Source organism: Ursus americanus, chromosome 13, assembly GCF_024610735.1.
Source record: "Ursus americanus isolate L20-20 chromosome 13, mUrsAme1.1.p, whole genome shotgun sequence".
Lineage (NCBI taxonomy): Eukaryota > Metazoa > Chordata > Mammalia > Carnivora > Ursidae > Ursus > Ursus americanus.
This window is the reverse complement of record NC_142139.1, coordinates 38,957,728-38,980,448: the sequence shown is the minus strand read 5'-3', so window position 1 is coordinate 38,980,448 and position 22,721 is coordinate 38,957,728. Positions and strand designations below refer to the sequence as shown.

The following is a 22,721-nucleotide window of genomic DNA, read 5'->3' as shown; positions in this document are numbered from 1 at the left end:
ATATGGTATACATTTTCTAACGTGTTTTCATGACATTTTACAAAAATGAAGTGTTGTGGGGCACCTGGCTGGCTCAGTTGATAGAGCATGTAACTCTTGATCTCGGGGTTGTAAGTTTGAGCCCCACATGGGGTGTAGAGATCACATAAAGATAAAATCTTTAGGGGCGCCTGGGTGGCTCAGTCGGTTAAGTATCTGCCTTTGGCTCAGGTCATGATTTCAGGGTCCTGGGATCAAGCCCCCCATTGGGCTCCCTGCTTAGCAGGGAGCCTGGTTCTCCCTCTGCCGCTCCCCCTGCTTGTGTTCTCTCTCTCTCTGTCAAATAAATAAATAAAATCTTTTTTAAAAATCTTTAAAAAAACAAAAATGAAGTGTTGTGAGGTAGAAAGACGATTAATTTTTTTTAGGGAAAAATAATAACGTGATAACATTTCTAGTACTTAACTCTTTTTGTGCTGAAGGGGAACTGTTACTTTAATATCTTAGAAACCCTATTTCTTGCACTCGGCTAATACTCAGAGAATAACTTACTAAAAAATAAAGGTTATTCCTATGAAATTAAAGTAAAAATGTGAATTATTTTAGGGAAGAAAAAGACTTTATTAAATAAATTTTACTAAAGCAATCTTTGAATTTTAGCATGACTTACCATTTTAGAGTTCTGGGAATCATTTGTATTTTTGTGTATCATTGGTGGTTTCATTTCAGGTATGACCCTCAATGATGCTTGCATTCTGCCTGGATAAACTGTTAGAGGTGTTGATCAGTTAAGTAGGCTTACTACTGTTCGGGGTGCCTGGGTGGAGCAGTCAGTTGAGCATCTGACTCTTGGTTTCAGGTCAGGTCCTAATCTCATGGTTGTGAAATAGAGCCCCACTTCGGACTCCATGCTCAGCCGGGAGTTTGCTTGGGTTTCTCTTTCCCTCTGTCACTCCCCTACGCTCTTTCTTGTTCTCTCTCTCTCTTTAAAGTAAATAAATATTTTTTTCAAAAGTAGGCTTACTATTGTTCAATAGAAATATAACGCAAGGGGCTCCTGGGTGGCTCAGTTGGTTAGGTGGCTGCCTTTGGCTCAGGTCATGATCTCAGGGTCCCGGGATTGAGCCTTGAGTTGGGCTACCTGCTCAGCGGCAAGTCTGCGTCTCCCTCTTGCTCTGTGATCTCTCTCGCTCTCACACTCTCTCAAATCAATGAAATCCTTAGGAAAAAAAAAAGAAATATAATGCAAGCTACAATTGCCAGCCACATGTGTAATTTTAAATTTTCTTATAGTCACATTTTAAAAAGTGAAAAGCGCCATGTGAAATTAATTTTAGTATCCAAAATATTGTTATTTCAACATGTAACCAATATAAAATAATTATTCAGATATATTACATTCTTTTTTCCTACTGTTTTTGAGTCTTGTATTTTATATTTATAATAACACATCTCTTTTTAGACTAAGCACATTTCAAGTGTTCAGTAGCCAGCCACTTGTAGCTAATGGCTACTGTATCAAGCCATGTATGCTTCGGACAATGTTCCTGATGTTGTACTTCATCTGAATATTGATAGGTAGTAGCAATAATAGGTATTCTTGAGGATTGAAATGGGGTGTGCTTAAAGTGGGTTGGAGAATCATCATTGTGATAAATATTTTAAAATCCCCAACAGATTTTGTGTTTCAAGTCTTAAAAACTCACTTAAGGGGTGCCTGGGTGGCTCAGTGAGTTAAGCATCCGATTCTTGATTTTGGCTCAGGTCATGATCTCAGGATTGTGAGATCAAGCCCAGTGTCAGGCTCTGCCTTGGGCATAGATAGAGCCTGCTTAAACTTCTCTTTCCCTTTCCTTCTGCCCTGCGGCCTCCCACTCCCCAGCTCATGTGCATCCTCTCTATCCCTCTCTCTCTCTAAAAAACAAAGAAACAAACAAAACTCAGTTAAGTTTAGACACTGAAGTGCAAAATAGATTACTGAACTGTTACAGCCAAATTTTGTGAAGCAAATCATGGGCTCATAAAACTTGAATGAATTTCACTAGGTAATCACATCTAAGTATTACACACATATCTAAGCTTTTCTATGCAGTTCATGTCACTGATTTTTCCCCTGGCTCTGAGGCAACATACTCATTTCAGGGACCTTAGTGTCAATACATTTAATTTAATGATTATATAAAATTGGACTTGCTCCCTTTAAACTCTTTTCCTTCTCTCATACAGAAATTATTAATAATTAGGATTGAAGAGTGGAAGGAGTCATAAATATCACCTAGGTTCATTATTTCAGAATGGACCGCAATAGTATATGGATCTAAAATGATTATTGGAGAACCATACTTCTCCAAAAGCCTAGAATTTAGGACAATAATACAGTACTAAAATAACCTATACTAAAATTTTAGTATAATCTGAGTAAAAAGTTTGAGGCAGTCCTGAGGTAATACTTAATTTTAAACTTTTTATTTTAATTATATTTAGGCACTCTCAGGCCCTGGTTGTGGTACAGTGCCAAATAGACACAGCCATTGCCTTTGATGAACTTACTCCTTAGAAGAGATACTGACAATAAAACAGAACCAGCAGTTTGGTATAATTAAGGCTATGTGGGCTCCTAGATATAGCATCAGAAATGAAGAGAAGAGAGAGGAGAGGAAATCCAAGGCCTAACATGAGGGGCCATATAAGCTTTGGTAAGGAGGTTGAACTTTATCCTGGGATGGTAAGGAGACATTGGAAGGGTTAAAGTAGAGACATGAACAGATTTTGTGGTTTTGAAGAGAACACTGGGGTTGATGTTTGAGTATGTATCAACTATGAGCAAGAGTGAAGCCATCAGTAAAGTGTTAATTAGGGGAGAAAGAGTGGAGTCTTGAACTCAGTAGTGGCAATGGTAGTAGAGAAATGTAGATGAATTTAGTATGTGTTTAGAAGGTAAGAACTGTTGAGATCTGGTGATTGATTGGTCTTGTAAGATGAGACAGAAAGAGAAATTAAATTCGACTTGGACATGTGTGTAGAGAACACAGAAGAGCAGGTTTAGTTAGGAAATAAGTATCTAGCTCCCAGCCTTCAGGCAGAAAACTTCCTATGACAGCTGAACTAAAATCTTCAAAAACACACTTAAGTCACCATTTATTGGTTATTTATCACATGCAATATATACTAGACAGCACTTGAGTTAAAAGGGTAAGGTAAACATAGTTCTTTATTTCACATACCTTCTGATGAGAAAGGTATATATAAAACTATTTTTAATACAGCTTAGACAGTGATAAGTGGTATAATAAGATATAAACACAAAGAAATTAATTCTGACTGGGGAGGTGAGGTTGTGAGTGACTTCATAGAGTAAGACTGGACTTGTATCTTTTTTAAATCGGGACGGGGTGGGGAGCACAAGCAGGGGGAATGGTAGGCAGAGGGAGAAGCAAGCTCCCTGCTGAGCAATGTCCCCCCATGTGGACTCAATTCCAGGACCCAGGGATCATGACCTGAGCCCAAGGCAGCTGCTTAACCAGCTGAGCCACCCAGGCATCCTGAGACTGGACTTGTGTCTTAAAGGTTGCTAGAGTCCTAAGAAGCTTCCCATATTTATGTCTCTAGCCTGTACATTATCTTGGTATCTAACTCGCTCCTTGATATCTCCCTTTGAATATATAAAATGTGTCTCAAAATTAACCAAATTCCTGATCTTTATTTCTTTATTTCTTTATTCCTTCAAACCTGGTCTTCTCCATCTTATTAACTTTACTAAGTTGCCATCTTAGCAACTGGTTTCCCAGTTGAGAGTAAAAGCCTTAGTCCTTAAATGCAAGCCTCAAACGCCATCTACCTCTGCCCTTCAAAGTCCTATTAGCTCTTGACCTCTTCTTGTACTATTTGCCCCCTTTCTCACTCTGTTCTAACTAAGCAGGACCTCCACTGTATTCTTCAAATGTTCCAGTATCTTCCCAATTCAGGGCCCTTGTTTTTCCTGAAAAATTCTTTAGATAGCTTCATTCCTTTACCCTTGTCAAGTCTTTGCTCAAATGTCACCTTCTTAGTAAGGACTTCTCTGTCCTCTCCATTTAAAATTACATCCCTTACCCCAAGCCCTTTTACTGACTTCCAGTTTCATTTTTCTTCATGTTACTCACCATCTGTCATAAATATATTTATTTGCTTATTATGTCTTATCCTGCTGGAACATTAGCTCCATGACAGCATGAATGGGAGTGTTTTGCTCATTGGTTTTTTCCTAGAGCTTAAAGGACTACCTGGAACACCAAGGACACTAAATTAAATATTTATTAAATTAATACTTGGTGAATTCAGAGGAAGGTGAATGAAGTCAGAGAAAATTCTTGGCACATTGGAGAATGCTTATTGCTCTGCTAACTGGTCTTAATGTGCTTTGGTGTGTAGGAAACATAAAAAAGGAGAGACACTGAAAGGCAGTTGTGGTCCAGTATGAAGATTCTTGGTAACATTTTAAAGATATTTGGCTTAGTTCTATAGGTCAGTTCAGCAAAATTTTTCTGCAAATAGCCAGATAATAAATACTTTTCAGTTTGCAGTCAACGTGGTCTCTGTCACAGCTACTCAGTTCTACCACTGTAGTATAAAAGCCATCGTAGACAATATGTAAACAAATGAGTGTGATTGTATTATAGTAAAAATTTATTTACAGAAACAGGTGGCTGGTCGTTTTTGGCCAATGGGCTATAGTTTACCATTCCCTGCTATAGGCTATGAGGAGCCATTTAAGATGTTTGAATGGAAGTACCATGTAATTGGCTGTACTATAAAAGAAAGAACTTTGGCAGCAGTATGGAAAATAGATCCCACCAGGGGGAAAAGGGATGAGATGGGAAAAAAGGATGAGAACTGGAGGTCGGGAGAAATGTTAGGATTTCAGAGAAATCCTAGAAATCCATAGAAAAAACATTTCTCCTGACCTTTACGGTTAGTTAAAGGGAAAGATGATAAGAGCCTCAACTAGTTAAGTGGTTAAGGGGATGTATTCAAGGGATGGGTTAATTCTCCAGGATTCGGCATTTGTTTGACTATAAGGGATGGAGAGACATAAAGTTGTTTCTTTATTTTATTTTTCTGTTTATTCGTTTAAAGTATAGTTGACATACAATATTATATTAATTTCAGGTGTGCAACATAATGCTTCACCATTTATATAATTACAGAGTGATCACCATGATAAATGTAGCTACCATCTGTCGCCATACAGTTATATTATTAACTATATTCCCTATGCCATGCAGTACATCTCTGTGACCTATTTATTTTATAATTGGGAGTTTGTTTGTTTGTTTGTTTGTTTGTTTTTTACGATTTTATTTCTAAGTAATCTCTACACATGGGGCTCTAACCCACAATCCAGAGATCAAGAGTCACATGCTCCACCAAATGAGCCAGCCAGGTGCCCCAGAAGTTTGTTCCTTTCAATCACTTTCACCTATTTCACCCAGCCCCACACTTTCCTCCCCTCTAACAACCACCAGATTGTTCTCTGTATCTATGAGTCTATTTCCTTTTTTTTGTTTGTTCGTTTGTTTTGTTTTTAGACTTCCCATTTAAGTGAAATCATACAGTATTTCTCTTTTTCCATCTGACTTATCTCACTTTGCAGACTTCGATCCATCTATGTTGTCACAAATGGTAAGATTTCTTTTTTTTTTTTAATGGCTGAGTAACATTCCTCCTATCTACCTACATCTCTATATACATACATGCAACACACACACCCACACACACACACACCCCACATTTTCTTTATTCATTCATCTTTTGGTGGACCCTTAGGTTTCTTCTGTATCTTGGCTATTGTAAATAATGCTGGAGTAAACATAGGGGTGCATAGATCTTTTTGAATTAGTGTTTTTGTTTTGTTTGGATAAATACCCAGAAGTGGAATTGCTAGATTGTATTGTTCTATTTTTAATCTTTTGAGGACCCTCCATACTGTTTTTCATAGTGACTGTACCATTTTGCTTTGCCATCAGCAGTATATGGGGGTTCCCTTTTCTCCACATCCTTGCCAATACTTGTTATTTCTTGTTTTTTGATACTAGCCATGCTGACAAGTGTGAGGTGATATCTTGTTGTGGTTTTGATTTGTATTACCCTGATGATAAGTAATGTTGAGCATCTTTTTGTGTGTCTCTTGGCCATCTGTATGTCTAAAGATGATTCTTTAGGTTTGGTGCCTGAATAAATGATGCTATGAATTACAGTGAAGCAGGTTTGTAGAGCAAATGTGTGAATTCAGTTTTTGACACATTGATGTATTTCCATAATAACGAGGATAATATCACCTACTAGTTGAGGATTCAAACCCAACCTTCAGAAATGTTTCATAGGCATATGGGGTAAGAAGGAGTAATAGGTGATAGTTATCATGAACCACTCGAAAGAGTAGTCTGTTCTTTTGTCCTCCACTTCCTCAGCTCCCATTATCTCTCAAGCCCACTCAAATCAAGCTTTCTCTTGCACCAGTTTATTGAAATCAGTCTTGTCAGAGGCATTGATGAACAACTTCCATGTTGTGAAATGCAGATACTCAGTTCGCATCTTAATTGTTCTGTCACCATTATTGACAAAATTAATTGATTCTTTTTTTGGGTAACATTTTCTTACTTTGTTTCTGGAATAAGAAGCCACCCTCTCCTGGCTATCTTCTTACCTTTTTTTTTTTTTTCCCCATTCTCTTTTACTGCATTATCTTGTTTTCATACCCTAAATTGTTAGAGTACCTTAGGACTAAAGTTTTAGATATCTTCTCTATCAATATCTTTTTCCTAGGTGTTTACACTTTATCTCATGGATCTCCCTGAATTCTAGATTTATATATCTAGCTCCTTTTGAACTAGATATATGTTCATAGGCATTTTATTTTTTTTAAAGATTTATATATTTATTTTAGAGGAAGCACTGATGAGCGAGTGGGGGAGGGGCAGCGGAAGAGAATCTTCAAGCAGACTCCCCACTGAGCACCGAGCCCGGTGCAGGGGCTCAATATCACGACTCTGAGATCATGATCTGAGCTGAAACCAAGAGTCAGATGCTTAACTGACTGAGCCACCCAGGCTCTCCTATTCATAGGCATTTTAAACTGAACAAGTCCAATATCAAACTCAAAGAGAAAGTCCTGCTCTTCCCCAGTATTTGCCATGTTAGTAAAAGACAGCACTATTTACCAGTTTGTTCAGGCCTTTAAAAAGCTTAGAATCTTTGATTCCTCCCTTTCACTCATACCCCGTTGTCCACCCTCTCAACCTTCAAAATATATTCGGAATCAGACCAGTTATCACCACATCCATCACTAGGGCCCTAGTCCAAGTAGCCATTATTTCTCACTTCACCTGTTCCCCGTGTGGTGTTTCTCTATACAGCAGCGAGAATAATCTTTTTATATTGTAAGTTAGATCATATGCCTGTGCTCAGATCTCTCCAATGACTGCTCATCTAACTTAAAACAAAATTCAAGTTCTTGCTGTAGCCACTGATGTCCTGGTTATCTGGATCCCTCTCTGATCGTCCTCTGTTACTCTGCTGTAGCCTCACTTGCCTTTATTGTTCCTCTTCAGAAGTGCCAAGTCCATTCCTGTTTTGGTGGCTTTGCATATGATGTTCTCTCTGCCTCAACCACTTTTCCCCAGATCTTTGCTTTGCTCATTTCTTTATTTCATTCAGGTCTCTGCAAAAATGTCACCTCCTCAGAGTGGACATGTCTGAACACCCTTTCTAAAATACCACCATGTCAACCCTCATTCTGTATCCCCTTATCTTGTTTTATTTATTTTTTTTACATAGTGCTTGCCACTATTTGATATGATATGTACGTATTAGTTTGTTTATGTCTCCATCACTAGAGCTTTATGAAGGTAGGGGCTTTTTCGATTATTTACCTTGCAACCTCAGCATTTTGAATAGTGCCTTGCATTTAGTTAGAAATCAGTGATTATTGGTTGAATGAATGAAAGAATAAATTGACTTTATTTTTCTTAAACTTTTTTTTTAAAGATGTTATTTATTTAACAGAGAGAGAGAGAAAGCACACACGCAGGGGGAGTGGCAGGTGGAGGGAGAGGGAGAAACAGGTTCCTCACTGAGCAGGGAGCCTGACGTGGGGCTCTATCCCAGAACCCTGGGATCATGACCTGAGCTGAGGCAGACACTTAACCAACTGAGCCACCCAGGCACCCCAAGAATAAATAGATTTTAAAATGTCAAGTAAAGAGGAATCAGTGAAAGAGACTGGGAGACATTGAAAGGTCATTTTTAGAGAAAGAGGAGAGTGAAAGTGCATGGGCATCCCAGCCAGAAGGGAATAGCAAAACCTAGGTCGATATGTGCTCCACATGGAATAGGGTTACTAATGCTTCATATTTTAGGAAGGGCTTTTCTGTCCACAAGAGAACTGATAGCTGAATGTCATCTGCTGACCAAGAGGTAAGAATAGTTCCATTTTCTGCAATTTTACGATTAAGACAAATTGAGCTGTTACTGTTACAGCTTTACAAAAGAAGTCTACGTAGACATCCTGTACTGGTCACATCTAGGAGGATATCCAGGTCACATCTTAGATATAAAATTTTAAAAACTATGTTATAATTTATTGTGTTATAATTTATTGTGTATTATTAGTAATGAATGTAAAATGTGTATTAACTTAAAAAATGAGTAGGGTTGTGGCTTAGGGGCACCGTGCTGAGTCACGAAAATAAGCAAGTGGAATATAAGACAAAAGCACAATTTACCTAAATTTCAAATGCATGCACACAGAACAATTCATGGTTGCAAAGACACTCCAAACTGATCAGTGGCACCTGTTGTCTTTGGGGAGGGGAATGCAGATAAAGGGAATAATAGCCTAGCAGAAGAAAAGGAACCAAGGTGGGGCGCTTGCCTGGCGAAGTCAGTTAAGCGTCTGCCTTCGGCTCAGGTCATGATCCCAGGGTCCTGGGATCAAGCCCACATCAGGCTCCTTGCTCAGCGGGGAGTCTGCTTCTCCCTCTCCCAGTCCCCCTGCTTCTGCTCACTCGCTCTCTCTGTCAAATAAATAAATAAAATCTTAAAAAAATTAGTAGGGTTAATATAGCATATTCCATACTTAAAATTAAGTAGAGAGAATGCAATTAAATCCTAAGAGATTATAAATAAATTTTTCAGTAAATGACTATCACTAATATTACATGAATGAGTTTTACCTTTAAGAATTAACTCTTAAGGGGCGCCTGGGTGGCACAGCGGATAAGCTTCTGCCTTCGGCTCAGGGCGTGATCCTGGCGTTATGGGATCGAGCCCCACATCAGGCTCCTCTGCTATGAGCCTGCTTCTTCCTCTCCCACTCCCCCTGCTTGTGTTCCCTCTCTCGCTGGCTGTCTCTATCTCTGTCAAATAAATAAATAAATAAAATCTTTAAAAAAAAAAAAAAGAATTAACTCTTAAGTTTTAAGTATATACATGTTTGTTAAATAATGGAGATGATCAAAATGGAGGTGATAATAGAATAGTTCTATTTGTATCTTGTGAGATTTGTAAGAACATGAGTCCTTTGACTTGCCCTCTACTGCCTCAGAAATCCCAGGAGTCTGTAATCTGAAGATAAGTTAGGTTCCTTTTTTCCTCTATCAGTATGCCTTCTACCATAATACATTCCGTTGATACTGATGGCATCAGTGTTAGAACCATTTATAAGAAAGTGTTTAGCTATAGCTAATAGAACATAATTGCCTGAAATGTATTTCTTGATACATTTGTTTTTTTAAAAAAGCTTAAACTTTGATTATTCAGTAGCTTTATTTGTTAAAATATTCTCATTCTTCTGTTTTCAGATATATTTTTAAATAATTCAGAATTTTTTTAAATACTAAAAGAAAATAAAATTAGAATCTCACCTTTTTTCATACATCCTTTGCACATTTTGGCATATGTCATCCCTCCTCCCCTCCCTTTTTTCTCTTTCTCATTTTGTATTTTTCCATCAGTCTGTCTTTCACATTCACATCCACAAGAGAGTGAGCTCAAGATGTCTCATCTCTCTCTTAACAATGTAATGTAAAACATTCACACTCTAACAGAACTATATATGTGTTCATTCTTGTTTTTATATACAACTTATGCATAACTTTCAGATGTGTTCATTTAACCACATCTCTTTAACCCATTTCTTCTTTATATATCAATGGGTTAAATATTGTACCTGTGTACTGTTTTTGTTTTTTGTTTTTTTTTAGCATTTAACTAACCTTGTACCTTTTATCTACAACGAACCATTATTTTGTTCTTTGATAAAAATTACTTGAAACATTGAATATTTTTCTTATGCTACTTATATACCAGGCAGGAAAAAAAACCCTTTTAAGGCACTTGGAAAATGTTCCTGTCTTCCTGAATTATAAAAATGTACATACATCAGCTGTGATTTGTTTTGTGTCTGGTGATTATGATATTTTTGTTCAATTAAAAATGTGGACTGTTCATTAATATGTTCATAGACACTGATAATAACCGTTCTCCCCCATACTCATAGCAATATGTATGTATATGTGTATGTATTTTACAACTTGTTCCACAAAGGATTTAAGGTGGGCATTTTATTTATGGCAGTTACACTTGCCTGTTGTTTGCATTATTAATGTCCATTATCTCTTCCCAAATTACAATTTCTTTTAAGATAGGGGCTGGAACAGCAGGACAGCTCAGTGAAGATGTCCATTCCAAATATAGAAGTGCAAAACATCTAAAAGCAGGAGAGAACTATAAAATATTCAGGGTCTTCATCATAAAGTGAGGCGTGTTAAGCTGTCCTGTCATTGCTAATAAAAAATAAATATATATTTTTTAAATGTGATATTTACTTAGTAGAATTTATCAACTCTCAAATATTTTTGTGGACATTTTATTTTTACAAGCAATTTTTTTTAAATGCCCTTAGAATTATGTTAAATGTTTTTGTGAATGGGCATGTTTGCTTTCAATATCAGTCAAATTGAGTCTGTCATTTTGGATTTTTATCAGGGGTCACATTAATGACAATAATAGTAATAGCAATAATACTATGGTATGTGCCCATAGAATTTTGTATTCTGAGCCTCACAGCAACCCTGTTGTTTAAAAATGACAATGCAGGTGAATAAGGGTCAGAAAAATTAAATTAATTTAAGGGCATGTGACCAGTAAGTTGAGTAGACAAGACTCAAACCCAATTATTCTCTCTACTGTATTTGATTGATATAGATTATCTATTATTTATTGGTTTGTAATTCATGATTCTTCTTTATTTAAATGCATTTGAAATGACAGTTTTATAATATCAAAAACCACATGACATTGGATCTGTCTAGAAGGATTATAGATTATTTTTCCTTCTCTAATTTTTAAAATTGCGATTGTATTTCTTTTATTAAAGGAAAAAATGGCATTTTATCTACCAAATAAAGAGAAACTAAATTTAAACATCAATTTGAAAACTTTCTGATATGCAGTCCATTTAAAATTACTTATAGGTACAATTGAACTCTAATCAGTTTTTTAAAAAGGTTTTTCTCTTTTGGGGACTAACAAAATAAATATTTGAATGTCAAAATGTATTGGAACATGTTCATTATTTTTTTTTATAACGTGTTGTTCACTAATTCTCTTATTCATTAATAAAGCTTATTTGGTTTTTTTCTCCCTTCATACAATATATCATCTTCCAAATGGTGAAAAGCCAAAATTTTGCTTTCACATCTTTTTACTGTCAGTGTCCCCAGAGCAGTATACATTAAATTACTTACCTTGCTATATTCTTGTACTTGAATTGTCAGAATTGTGTAATTTAGTAAGAATAGAATAAAAATTTAACTTTAGCTCTAAAGTAGCATCTTTTATTTTTAGTATTGATTTTCTTGTTTCTTTGGGTTAATAAATTAGTATTTTCCAGAGTTACCCAGGTATTATTGAAGTGATGGTTTTAGTTGAATGGATAGAATTGGTGTCTATTAGAAGAATCATACAACCTCACTGCAGAGACCATATCAGTGGGGATCGTATCTTAATAAAGAAAACTAAAGCATATGTGTGGTCACAACCAATCCTTGTCATTATGCCATGAAAGCCGTAGGATTTGTGATCAAAGCAATGGGCTTATCCTGAACTGTGGTATAACCTCTGGTTGAACCTTTCAGATTTTTATTTTAAGGGATGATACACTACATTTTGACCATGTTACCTGCCTCTAAGATCCATCTGCCTAATTATATGAAAGAGATTAAAATTATTGTCAGCAAGAAAATGTGAATTATAAATATCTCTGTCTTCTGTCGGTGTTATTTACTTATCATTTTCCACTGGTGTTATAATTTCTGAGCATATGTTTTTTATCCAGAGCTGAATGTTCTGTTCCGATGAATATAAAACATACTTCACATTGTAAAAGTACATTAAAAGTATTTGACATAATCTTTGACTGTGTTACTAAATATCATCTGTCAAAGGAGATAATTTTTAACTTAATATTTAGGTGTTAAGGCATGGTTCTTTTAGGAAGATACTTTTAAGATTAAGTTGGAATTCTACAAGTATATACTTGAATGTCACTATATCCATAGTAAAATTGAGGCATTTTATATACTTCTTTATCAAATGTTTTTTATATCTCAGTTGAGTTCAGTATATTTGTTTTATAGTATGAGTACTCAACTCTCATCAACTGATTTATTTATGCAGATTTTCTTATAATGAGGTTGTAATATGTTTTAAGTGTATATGCTCACTTCGTTACTCAACCTAATTGTGCTTATCTGATGATGTCTTTTATACTAAGTGTAGGTTCTTTGTGGTCTTTCTCTTAACTGTTAATTTGTTTGAAACATTTATCTTACTTTAAATTCATGTTCATTTGGGGGGGGGGGCATCTGAGTGGCTCAGTCGGTTAAGCGTCCCGTTGTTGATTTCTGCCCTAGTCATGATCTCAGGGTCATGAGATTGAGCCTCCTGTGGTGTAGGGCTCTGCACTCAGCAGGGAGTCTGCTTGAGATTCTGTCTCTCCCTCTGCCCCCCTCCAACCCTCACACTCTCTTGCTTGCTCGCTCTCTCAAATAAATATTTTACTTTTTTAAAAGATTTTATTTATTTGACAGAGAGAGAGAGAGAGAGAACATGAGCAGGGGGAGAGGCAGAGGGAGAAGCAGACTCCCCACTGAGCAGAGAGCCCTACTCAGGGCTTGATCCCAGGACCCTGGGCTTATGACCTGAGCTGAAGGCAAATGCTGAACTGACTAAGCCACCCAGGTGCCCAATAAATCTTTTAAATAAATAAATAAACAAACAAATAAAACCATGTTCATTTTTTAAATTTGCTGATGGGAATAATTTTTTTTTCTTATGAAAAAAAAAGCTGAACTTCACAGCCTGACATTCAGGGCTTTCCACACTTTGATCCTGCCTACATCTCCCACTTTATTTCCCACTGCATGTATATAGTCCTCTCTAAACCAATTAAATTCTTCTTCATTGATCATTAGAAGCAAGTGATATGCACATTTCACTCTCTATATTCCCCCATCAGGACTATTCTCGTCACTGAATACCTCATATTTGTCACACTCTGTGCCTAGGTTTTGGAGGTGTGGTGGTGAGCAAGATAGGTGAAGTCTTCAATCTTATGGTGCCTTAAGTTTAGAAGGAGAAACAAGCAAACAGATAATTACAGTATAATTTGATGAGTGTTGTATTAGGGAAATACGGTATATTATGCTCTTTTCCCTAAACCTTTCTCTCCCCCCCTCCAACTTTTAGACATCATTTTCTCTTTTGAATTTCTAGACTGCTCTTTGTTCCTACTACCGATTACATCCTAATAAGTATATTCTTTCACTCTTATTTAGCGGTTTAGACCTAAACTCATGTCTCTATATCCCAGATCTTTAACACAGTTTTCTGCAAAGAATAAAAACTAAATACATACTTCTTTGTGATAATGATGTGTTCTATTACCCTTCATAAGCCTACCTAAGGCTTAAGAAAATAAATAAGAGGAATTTATTCTTTTATTTTTTAATTTTTTTATATCTTAACTTGTATTTTTTTTATTCAAGTATAATTAACATCCAGTGTTATATTAGTTTCAGGTGTACAATATAATTATTCAACAGTTCTATATGTTAAAAAGTTTTATTAATAACATCAGCACATTGTATTTGTATGTTTGCTCATACTGCATTCTTCCTACCATTTTGTCTCCTTAGATAATTCTCACTAAATACGTTGGTGTCTTTTTATTATTGGATTATAAATTCATAATTACCGACTCAAGTGGATAAGAAATGTCCCAATTTGAATTTAAATCTTCCTCATATCAGGCTAGTAGGAAATTCATTCACAGTCATTAGAGAGTAGAGCAGAGATCTCATTTTCCAGTCTGTGATACCTAGAAAATTGACCCTCACATCTTCAGTCCATCTTGTTTATTGGTCATATCCTCATTGTCGAAAACACATGGACTTTTGGAAGTAGGCAACTCTGCTTGGGTTAAGAAATACTTGCTGATTACAGAGGCGCTGGTGCCAAGGCGCTCGTTTCCCTAAGTACACCGTCATGAGACTACCACGTTGGGCAGTTGGGCAGATTGTATGTACCATACCGGCACTTGACTGAAGGAAAGAATAGGAACTAAAATCCAGCATGTAGTAGCTTACCAAACTGACTTCCCTTTGGCTACGTTAGCCCAGAAGGGTTGCGTTTTTCTAATTCATGCATTAGGTACTGTATGGGCAAGCTATGACCCTGATCACCATTTGCTGTCCCCTGGGAGACAATCTTAACCTCTTCATCCCCTCCTTTTCCCCTCAGGCCAAATGAAAACTGATTATATATAGATTTTTAGGAATTTGTTTCCCTAATCTTGGGAACAATCTCTTTCTTCTTAGCTTCTATCCTTAAAAATACTAACATTTGATACTGCTTCTTCCTGGACACTTTACGTAATCTGTGTTTGCTTAGACTTTGACAAAAGACAGAAAAAGGATGTCTTCAGGAGGCTTCTTCTCTAGACCCTGCAAATATTCTGAAACTATCTGACTACTCTTTTGAAATTGGAGGGGTATGGGGTAAGAGGTAAAAAATAGAGAGTAAATTCGTATCAGTAAATAACAATTGAAATATTGAGCTATATTGTTAATTTTTAAATTTTTAACTTTGAAATATTCTTATGTCCATCGTACAAAATTTATAGGATATCTATCTTTAGAAGGAAATCACAAGATATATGGTAATTAAATGGAAATTGATGATTTACTACTTTCCTCCCGGCATGTATCTGAAATAATATAGTGCACTAAAGACTTTAAAAGTTTAAAATTGCTTTCTTTATATTTTTCATCAAAAATTTCTTTTTGTTTTATGTGTATTTTTTGCTCCCTTTAGTTAAATTAAGCGAATTTATCTTTAGGGTAAGCTGTCAATATTAAAGCAACAAAATCATTTAAATTCATAATAAGTTTATATGTTTAAATACAGTGTGCCAGGAACACTGTATTTCTGTTCATTGAATTTAGAACTTATAAAAGAATGAGGAAGAGCATTTCTGTTTTGAACAAGTATGTTTTTGTCAATTTGTTTAGCAACCTGAATAAAATGACATGTATAGAAGATAGAGACAAATACACAAAATCTTAAGAATTTTAGTGCTATACATAGGAAGGTTTGAAGACTTCATTTGTTTGAAAATTGTTATGAAATGTCACACTTAGAATATACAAGGTATGGTCCTCCCTCTTATTGTAGAATAAGACTTGGGAAAAGTAACATTCTTCTTTGTTAGCACAAGTAATATGGAGTGAAAATAAGACATTTTGGTAAAATTTCTCAAAGTTGCAATTTATTAAATGCACACTACAGCAAATTAATAGTAGTTATAAAGCAACTTATCTTCATATTTGGGTAAATAATAATTATAGCATATTATAAAATTCTTCCTGTTTGATTAATTGTATTATATAATAAGTATATATAGATACATCATATATATTTTTTAAGAAAAGCCATGTTCTTATTATGAAAGAGTGAAAGTTTTTTACTTTTTAAAAAATTACTTAGAATGTATATTAAAAACTTGCATTTAAAGTGTTTAGTATTATGTATACTATATAAGTAGAACTCATACTTATTTGGTGGTGAAGGACACAGGCTTTAGACAAATCTTGATGTAAGCTCCAAATTTATCTAAATTAGCTGTGTAACCTCAAATTACTTAACTCTTTTCAGCCTTAGTTCATTTTTAAAATGGAGGTGATACCTTGCGAAGTTCTTAAAATTAAATGTGTTAAGGTTTATTATGAGTTTTAGTACCTGACTCATCTCACAATAAATGTTAGCTCAAATATATTGAATATAACTTTTTGTTACATAAAATAACACACATATGTCTTTCGCCTTTTATCAGTTAAGACCTGCATGCATCATTTTTGGAGATGAAAATCTTCATATTTTTGTGTGATTTCATTTACGGTTAAACTTTTCAGAGGGTTCTTCCTTTAAAAAAAAAATGTTCAATTTAAGTGTTTTTCAAGTCTAATGATCAGGTGATTGTCAGGCATTTGGAGGACAAGCTCATTTCTACCCTGCTTAGTTAATTATTGTGATTGTAAACAAAGGATGTACAATTCAAAGTCAAGCAACATTTCACATGGATGATGGAGGTGATAATAGCTTAATTCCTGCTGGATCTTTTTTCTTTGCTCTGGAGAGTTCATACTGACCTTGTCCAAAATCTGATGACCTCCCTATTTTACTCAACTGTTTGGAAAGCCAGGCCTGCCATAGCTGGCCCTGAGGGGGTATCTTAAAGACCACTGAGTCACTGACCCATGTCAAGACTGGTTTTCAAGTCTGATCTACAGGACCTCTGAAATAGTTATACATGAGGCTTATTGTACACAAAAACCTAACTAGCTGCATTTTCTGCTTATATAATACCCTATTGAAGTGTGTTTTAAATGTTCCTAGTAAGGTCACATATTTAATTTACCAAGTTTCTTTTTCAGGTCATTTTCTAGTCTACTTGTAAATTTTGATCTTTAATCAAAGGTAGTATATTATAACTAAACTTGAGTGTCTTGAAATATAAGCAAAATATATTGTTAAACCACGGCTAAATGTGATGAATATTTTCCTGGTTGATGAAGGGACCAGTGCAGTGGCATTTTAGTACTTATAAAGATTTTGGGGTTTTTTTTCTGGCAAAAATTCCACATACCTCATAAAAAATGTAATTTAAGCTGTTATTGTTACAACATGTTAATCTCTGTTTATACTTTGTCAAACCTCAAATAGTACTCAAAGTTGGTATGTAAAAGTTTTGAGATTACGAGAATTTTCCTGAAAGAAAGCATATAACCAACCAATAAGGTGTTATTTAAATTTGATTGGATGGTATCTGTCTACCTTAATAGTAACTTAGGCTGAGAGCTGTGATAGGGAAAGAAAAAAATTCCCTATGTTTATTTTGTTCTAATTCTGCACAATAGGAAATGACCGTGCCCCGTTATGACTATCTAGTCGGTATTCTATAGTTTATAATATGACATTGTCTTTTATTTTTATACAGGAGTTGATCCCTGAATTTTATTATCTCCCTGAGATGTTTGTCAACTTCAATAATTATAATCTTGGAGTGATGGATGATGGGACAGTAGTGTCTGATGTTGAACTTCCTCCTTGGGCCAAAACCTCAGAAGAATTTGTTCGCATAAACAGATTGGTAAGATAGTAATCATCTACTCTGTCTGTCATGAGCCTTTTCTCAAAGTATCTTTCATATGTTGGTATAATCATTAACCCTTGGTCTTCTGGACAAAACTGTAGATGGTAGAGATAACTGAAAGTCACATAATAGTTCGTGAATTTCCATATATTTTATATTAAATTTTATTGACTTGAAAAGTGTAACGGTTTCTTTTATTCTTTTATGCAGAATTTAGGTTACTTTCATATGCACATGATAATTCAGAATTAAGTGAAACTGGAATTAAATGCTTTATGGAACATGAGTTTCTTGTCCCAGGAAAATAACATAATTCTGTGCTCTAGGTTAGAAGGTCATTGTACATTTTGGTAATAGAAACAAGATTTTCAAGTTATATCCTGTATCTTTTCAAGGAAATCTTCATGTAATATTTAGAACATGAAAACTTAAAAACTTAAAAGCACAGTAATCATTGTATTCTTCATACTCTCCCCTAGTGAATTCTTTAAAGTCCTCTTTTACGTGCATTCTTGTATTATTTTATGAAAAAGTAATATCTCTTTTCCTTTTTGCCTTTAAGTTTCATAAAAGCTTGGAATCTAGTAGCTTTTTTTCTCAGTTTTTAAAAGTAATGTCTCTGTCATACTCCATATTAAAAATGAAATCTAGGGGTGCCTGGCTGGCTTAGTCAGTGGAACATGCACTCTTGATCTCGAGGTTGTGAGTTGAAGCTCCATGTTAGATATAGAGATTACTTAAAAAAAAAAAAAAAGTGAAATCTAAATTCCAGTGTGTTTTTAATTTACAGTTGTGGAAAATTCTTGCATTTTAGTTTTCTAAGTGATATTTCTTACCTTTTATACCAACATTTATATTTAATCCTGTCTTCCAGATCCTAATTGCAATCCTTTTATTACTGAAATTTCACATTTTATGTATGTGGAAGCAGTGCAGGGTGGAATGAACATAGGCCTCGAAGTTAGAACAGTTTTCCCAATCCTGGATAAATCACTTTGCTAATTATGGGATTCTAGGTAGTTTAACCTTTCTGAGACTTGGTTTCATCATATGTAGTCTGAAGATTATGAATATAAAATTCTAATTATGTATGTAAAATACCTAGAATATTCTTTGGCTTACAGTGGGCACTTGGAAATTAGTACCTAATATTATTCTATCACAGTCTTCAGGTACATGTTTCATTTTACTTTTACCACATGCGTTTTGGAAGATTATAGTTAAAACGAGGGCACAAGACAAGGATTAGCTCTGACAGATACAAAAGGAGAATCAAACTTTAAATGTGACAGTTGTCTATGGTTGTATGATTCAACACGCCCTACCCAGGGATTCATGAAAATCAATAAAAGGTACAGTTACTCCATAATTTTTTTCTTTCAGTGATTACCCTTTTAAAGTACATTTATTGAGGTATAATACATGTACCATAAAATTCACTTTTAAAGTGTACAATTCTTTGAGTTTTAGTAAATTTATAGTTGTGTAACCATCACCACAATCCAGCTTGTGAACACTTATGTCACTCCAAGAAGTTTCCTTATACCTGTTTGCAGTCAGGTTCTGCTCTGGGACTTTTTGTCCCAGGTAACCACCGACTCTGTCTCTATACTTTTGCTTTTTTATGAGATTTTATATAAATGGTATCATGCAGCATGTAGTCTTTGCGTGCATGGCTTCTTTCATTTAGCATTATATTTTTGAGACTCACCCATGTCGTTGCTTACGTATCGCAACATATTGTATTGTATTGCTGCATAATATTCCATTGTATAGATATAGTATATTTTTACTTACTTATTTACCAGTTCATGGACAAATATTTGAGTTTCCCAGTTTGAGGCTATTATAAATATTTGCATATGTCTTAGGGTGAACATCTGTTTTCATTTCTCTTGGATAGATTCCTATGAGTTTAATTGCTGGGTCTTTTAAAAAGTTGCCAAGACTTGGTATTGTCAATATTATTTATTTTAGGTGCCCTAGTAGGTATCTCATTGCAATTTTGATTTGTATTTCCCTAATGACAAACGATGGTGCCTACCTTTTCACAGGCTTATTTTCTACTCATATATGTTCTTTGGTAAACTGTATCTTTTGCCTATTTTTTAATTGGGTTGTTTTTCTTATTATAATTTAATTGTAAGTGATCTTTATAAATTCTTTGTAAAAGTCCTTTATCCAACATAGGTTTTGCAAGTAATTTTCTCCTAGTCTTGTCTTTTCATTTTTTAATTTACATCCCAAATGAATCACTATTTTTAAAAAATGGTTTCACTATTAGGTACATACAAAATAACACTTACGTAACATTTGAAAGGTATAAATAATCATCCTCATTCTTCAGGAATATATTTTTAAGAAAAATGAAATCATGTTCTGATCACTTTATTATTGGAACCCTCCTTAAATACGATTTAAAATTTTAAGTCTCAAGAGAATCAGCTCTCTATTAATTATTACCATATTAGTACTAGTAAGAGTACGAAGAAGTTTGTTAGAGTATTTAGTTTGCCTTAAGAGAATAGAAGGCAAACAAACATCTGAATAAGTTATTTTAAAAGCTTTTCAATAATATTTTGACAATTAAGGAAATTTAATTGTGTAAATTGAGGTAAGCTCCTCTCCTGATAGTACTTCCCATCTCTGCTCTCACTACCTTTACCTCAGAAGAGCCACATCAATTTGGGATGAGCTTCCCAAGGGCACTGTAGAAAAGAAGGTAGCAACTTACCCAGTAGATTTCAATCAGATTTCAGTTTTGCCTGCCCATGAAATTATGCACAAAACAGTATTTTGCAATACTAACTGCACGTTTATTATAACTAACCATTAACTTTATTAAACATTTGTGCCAGTGATTCCTCTTCCTATAAGTTTTATGATGTCTTCATAGTTTAGGCTCTTAATAAGCTTACATTCTTAATTGAACTGTATAAAAATCACATTGCAAATTAAATGTAAACATAGTTCATAGTTGAATATTTGTATCTCTGATCTTTGAAATTTATAATTAGGAAATACTTGATTTTACTTACATGTGTCTTTATGAAAGAATTCAATAACTTACATACTTTCAAAAATATTTAGTATACACATGTGATGAACAAAGCTTTCCTACAGTACAGTCTGTATTGATTCATTTTATAACTTCCTCTTTACTTTCTATAAGTGATTAAATTATTAGTATGGTATTTTATGTATTTGTTAGCATGTTATCACATAAGGGTTTTATCCTCCTCCTCTTTTTGGTTTACCTCTTCAAGTCCACAGATTTTATGCAATGATTGTAGCTCATGAAATGCATACTACTTTGATCTGTGACCTTTTTGTGGTGCTAATCGGGTTCCTGATATCATTATACCTTACTCATTAATCATATTTCCTGCAGCCCGTCAGGCAGCCAGACAGCACAAGTCCCTGTTTTCAGCCCTCTGTTGGCAGGTTTCTGCTTTTCCAGATTATTACAGACGATACTTTGGCTTCTCATAGCCAGAGCCACATCAAGCTGTGTGTTACAATTAAAGTCAGATGGTCCTCAGGTTGAACAGGGATATAGTGTTGCAGCTGTCTCTCTTCCTGGAACAAACCAGCACCAAGAACAGATGATCTATAGGACAGTGAATAATAACAGATTGTACAGTACTCCGCTGGTAGCAGGGGATCACAGAATTAATTAACTGACATACTCATTTTAAGATACGCAACATGTCTTTTTTTTATGCATTTGATGCCCAAATATCAATTCAAGTGGATAGGATATTTTTAGGAGCATGATTTTGATGGTGGACCAGTAATGCCACATTTTCTATTTTTGTTAGAGGACCGTAAGTACTGTCTTACCTAACCATTTTAATCCTCAGAGCTTTCTATAAGTAATGAAGATCTTATTTTCAAGTTGATTGCCAATTGGCAAATTGGCTGAAGTGTAGGATTTATGTACAGAAGATAATATCCTGTGTATTTTAGAAGGAAAAACCACCTAGGTCTGATTAGTCTTTCAGGTAAATAAATTATATTTTCTTTGTTCAGAACAGTTGGAATCACAGTAAAACCAAAGCAGCCTTAACTACATCCCAGAGACTAGTCTGTGTTATTTAATATTACCTGAACCAAAAAAAAATTTTTTATTCCAAATACTGCTTCAGAAATATAAATGAGAAACAGGCTTTCATACTTTAAAATAATATAACACTGTATGAGTTCAGACTGCTCATCAATTATCTTTTATGATATAATGTTGATGTTATGGACCTATATTATATTGCTTCTTACAACCCTTGAGTTTTAAGTTGAAATAAGAGACAAAGAAACCCATACTCTGAGCAGTAATGATAGGTCTATTTGTAAAAGTTGAAGTGGAACATTTGGTTTAGCTGAAGGATATATAATTTATTCAAATTATAATAAAAGAAATTCATTCATTTAAAGATATTTACTGAGTGCCCATCTATGTACCAGTAATGTTAGACTCAGTGAACAAGATAGACAACATCTCTACTCTTTTGGAGGTTACTTCCTTTTTGATAACTTAGGTTTTTGAAGTAGAAGGCTTCTTAAAGCTGAGAGGTGGCATGAATCTAATAAGGAAGGCTTCTATTGATGGATTGTCCTGAGGTTAGCAGTTAGAATCACATTTGCTTTTGCGTATCTTCTGTAGCTTTTGTCTTCTCTGCTATTTCAGACATGAGTAGTCACTTCCTTTAGAAGGTAAAGAAAAAGAAAATGAGTATTTTATCTCCTTTCTAGATGATATATGGACAACTTAAAAGTGATGATATCTTTTAATATTATTGTCTGAGAAAAAAAATAAAATTTTCATATTTCTCTTCGCTACCATCTTTGTTTTTTTCCTGATGCTAAAATTTAAATTTATTCAACTTTAAACCTTCATAGATCCAATATCTCTGAAGGAACTAGGTCAATCTTTTAAAACTTTTTCCTTTGAATTTGGAAAATTTACAAATCTCAAGTGATGACAGCATAGTTG

The 22,721-nt window shown here is 34.7% G+C and overlaps 1 protein-coding gene across 4 annotated transcripts in view; it reads left to right on the top strand.

Moving 5' to 3' along the window:
* Positions 1-22,721, top strand: part of LRBA (LPS responsive beige-like anchor protein) — a 791,030-nt gene that overhangs the window by 632,474 nt on the left and 135,835 nt on the right. For all 4 annotated transcript variants that reach the window (XM_087866503.1, XM_045798851.2, XM_045798849.2 and 1 more), the window contains one exon: positions 17,576-17,728. In XM_087866503.1, the coding sequence (XP_087722629.1) occupies positions 17,576-17,728 (153 nt within the window). The remainder of the gene's footprint in view (positions 1-17,575; positions 17,729-22,721) is intronic.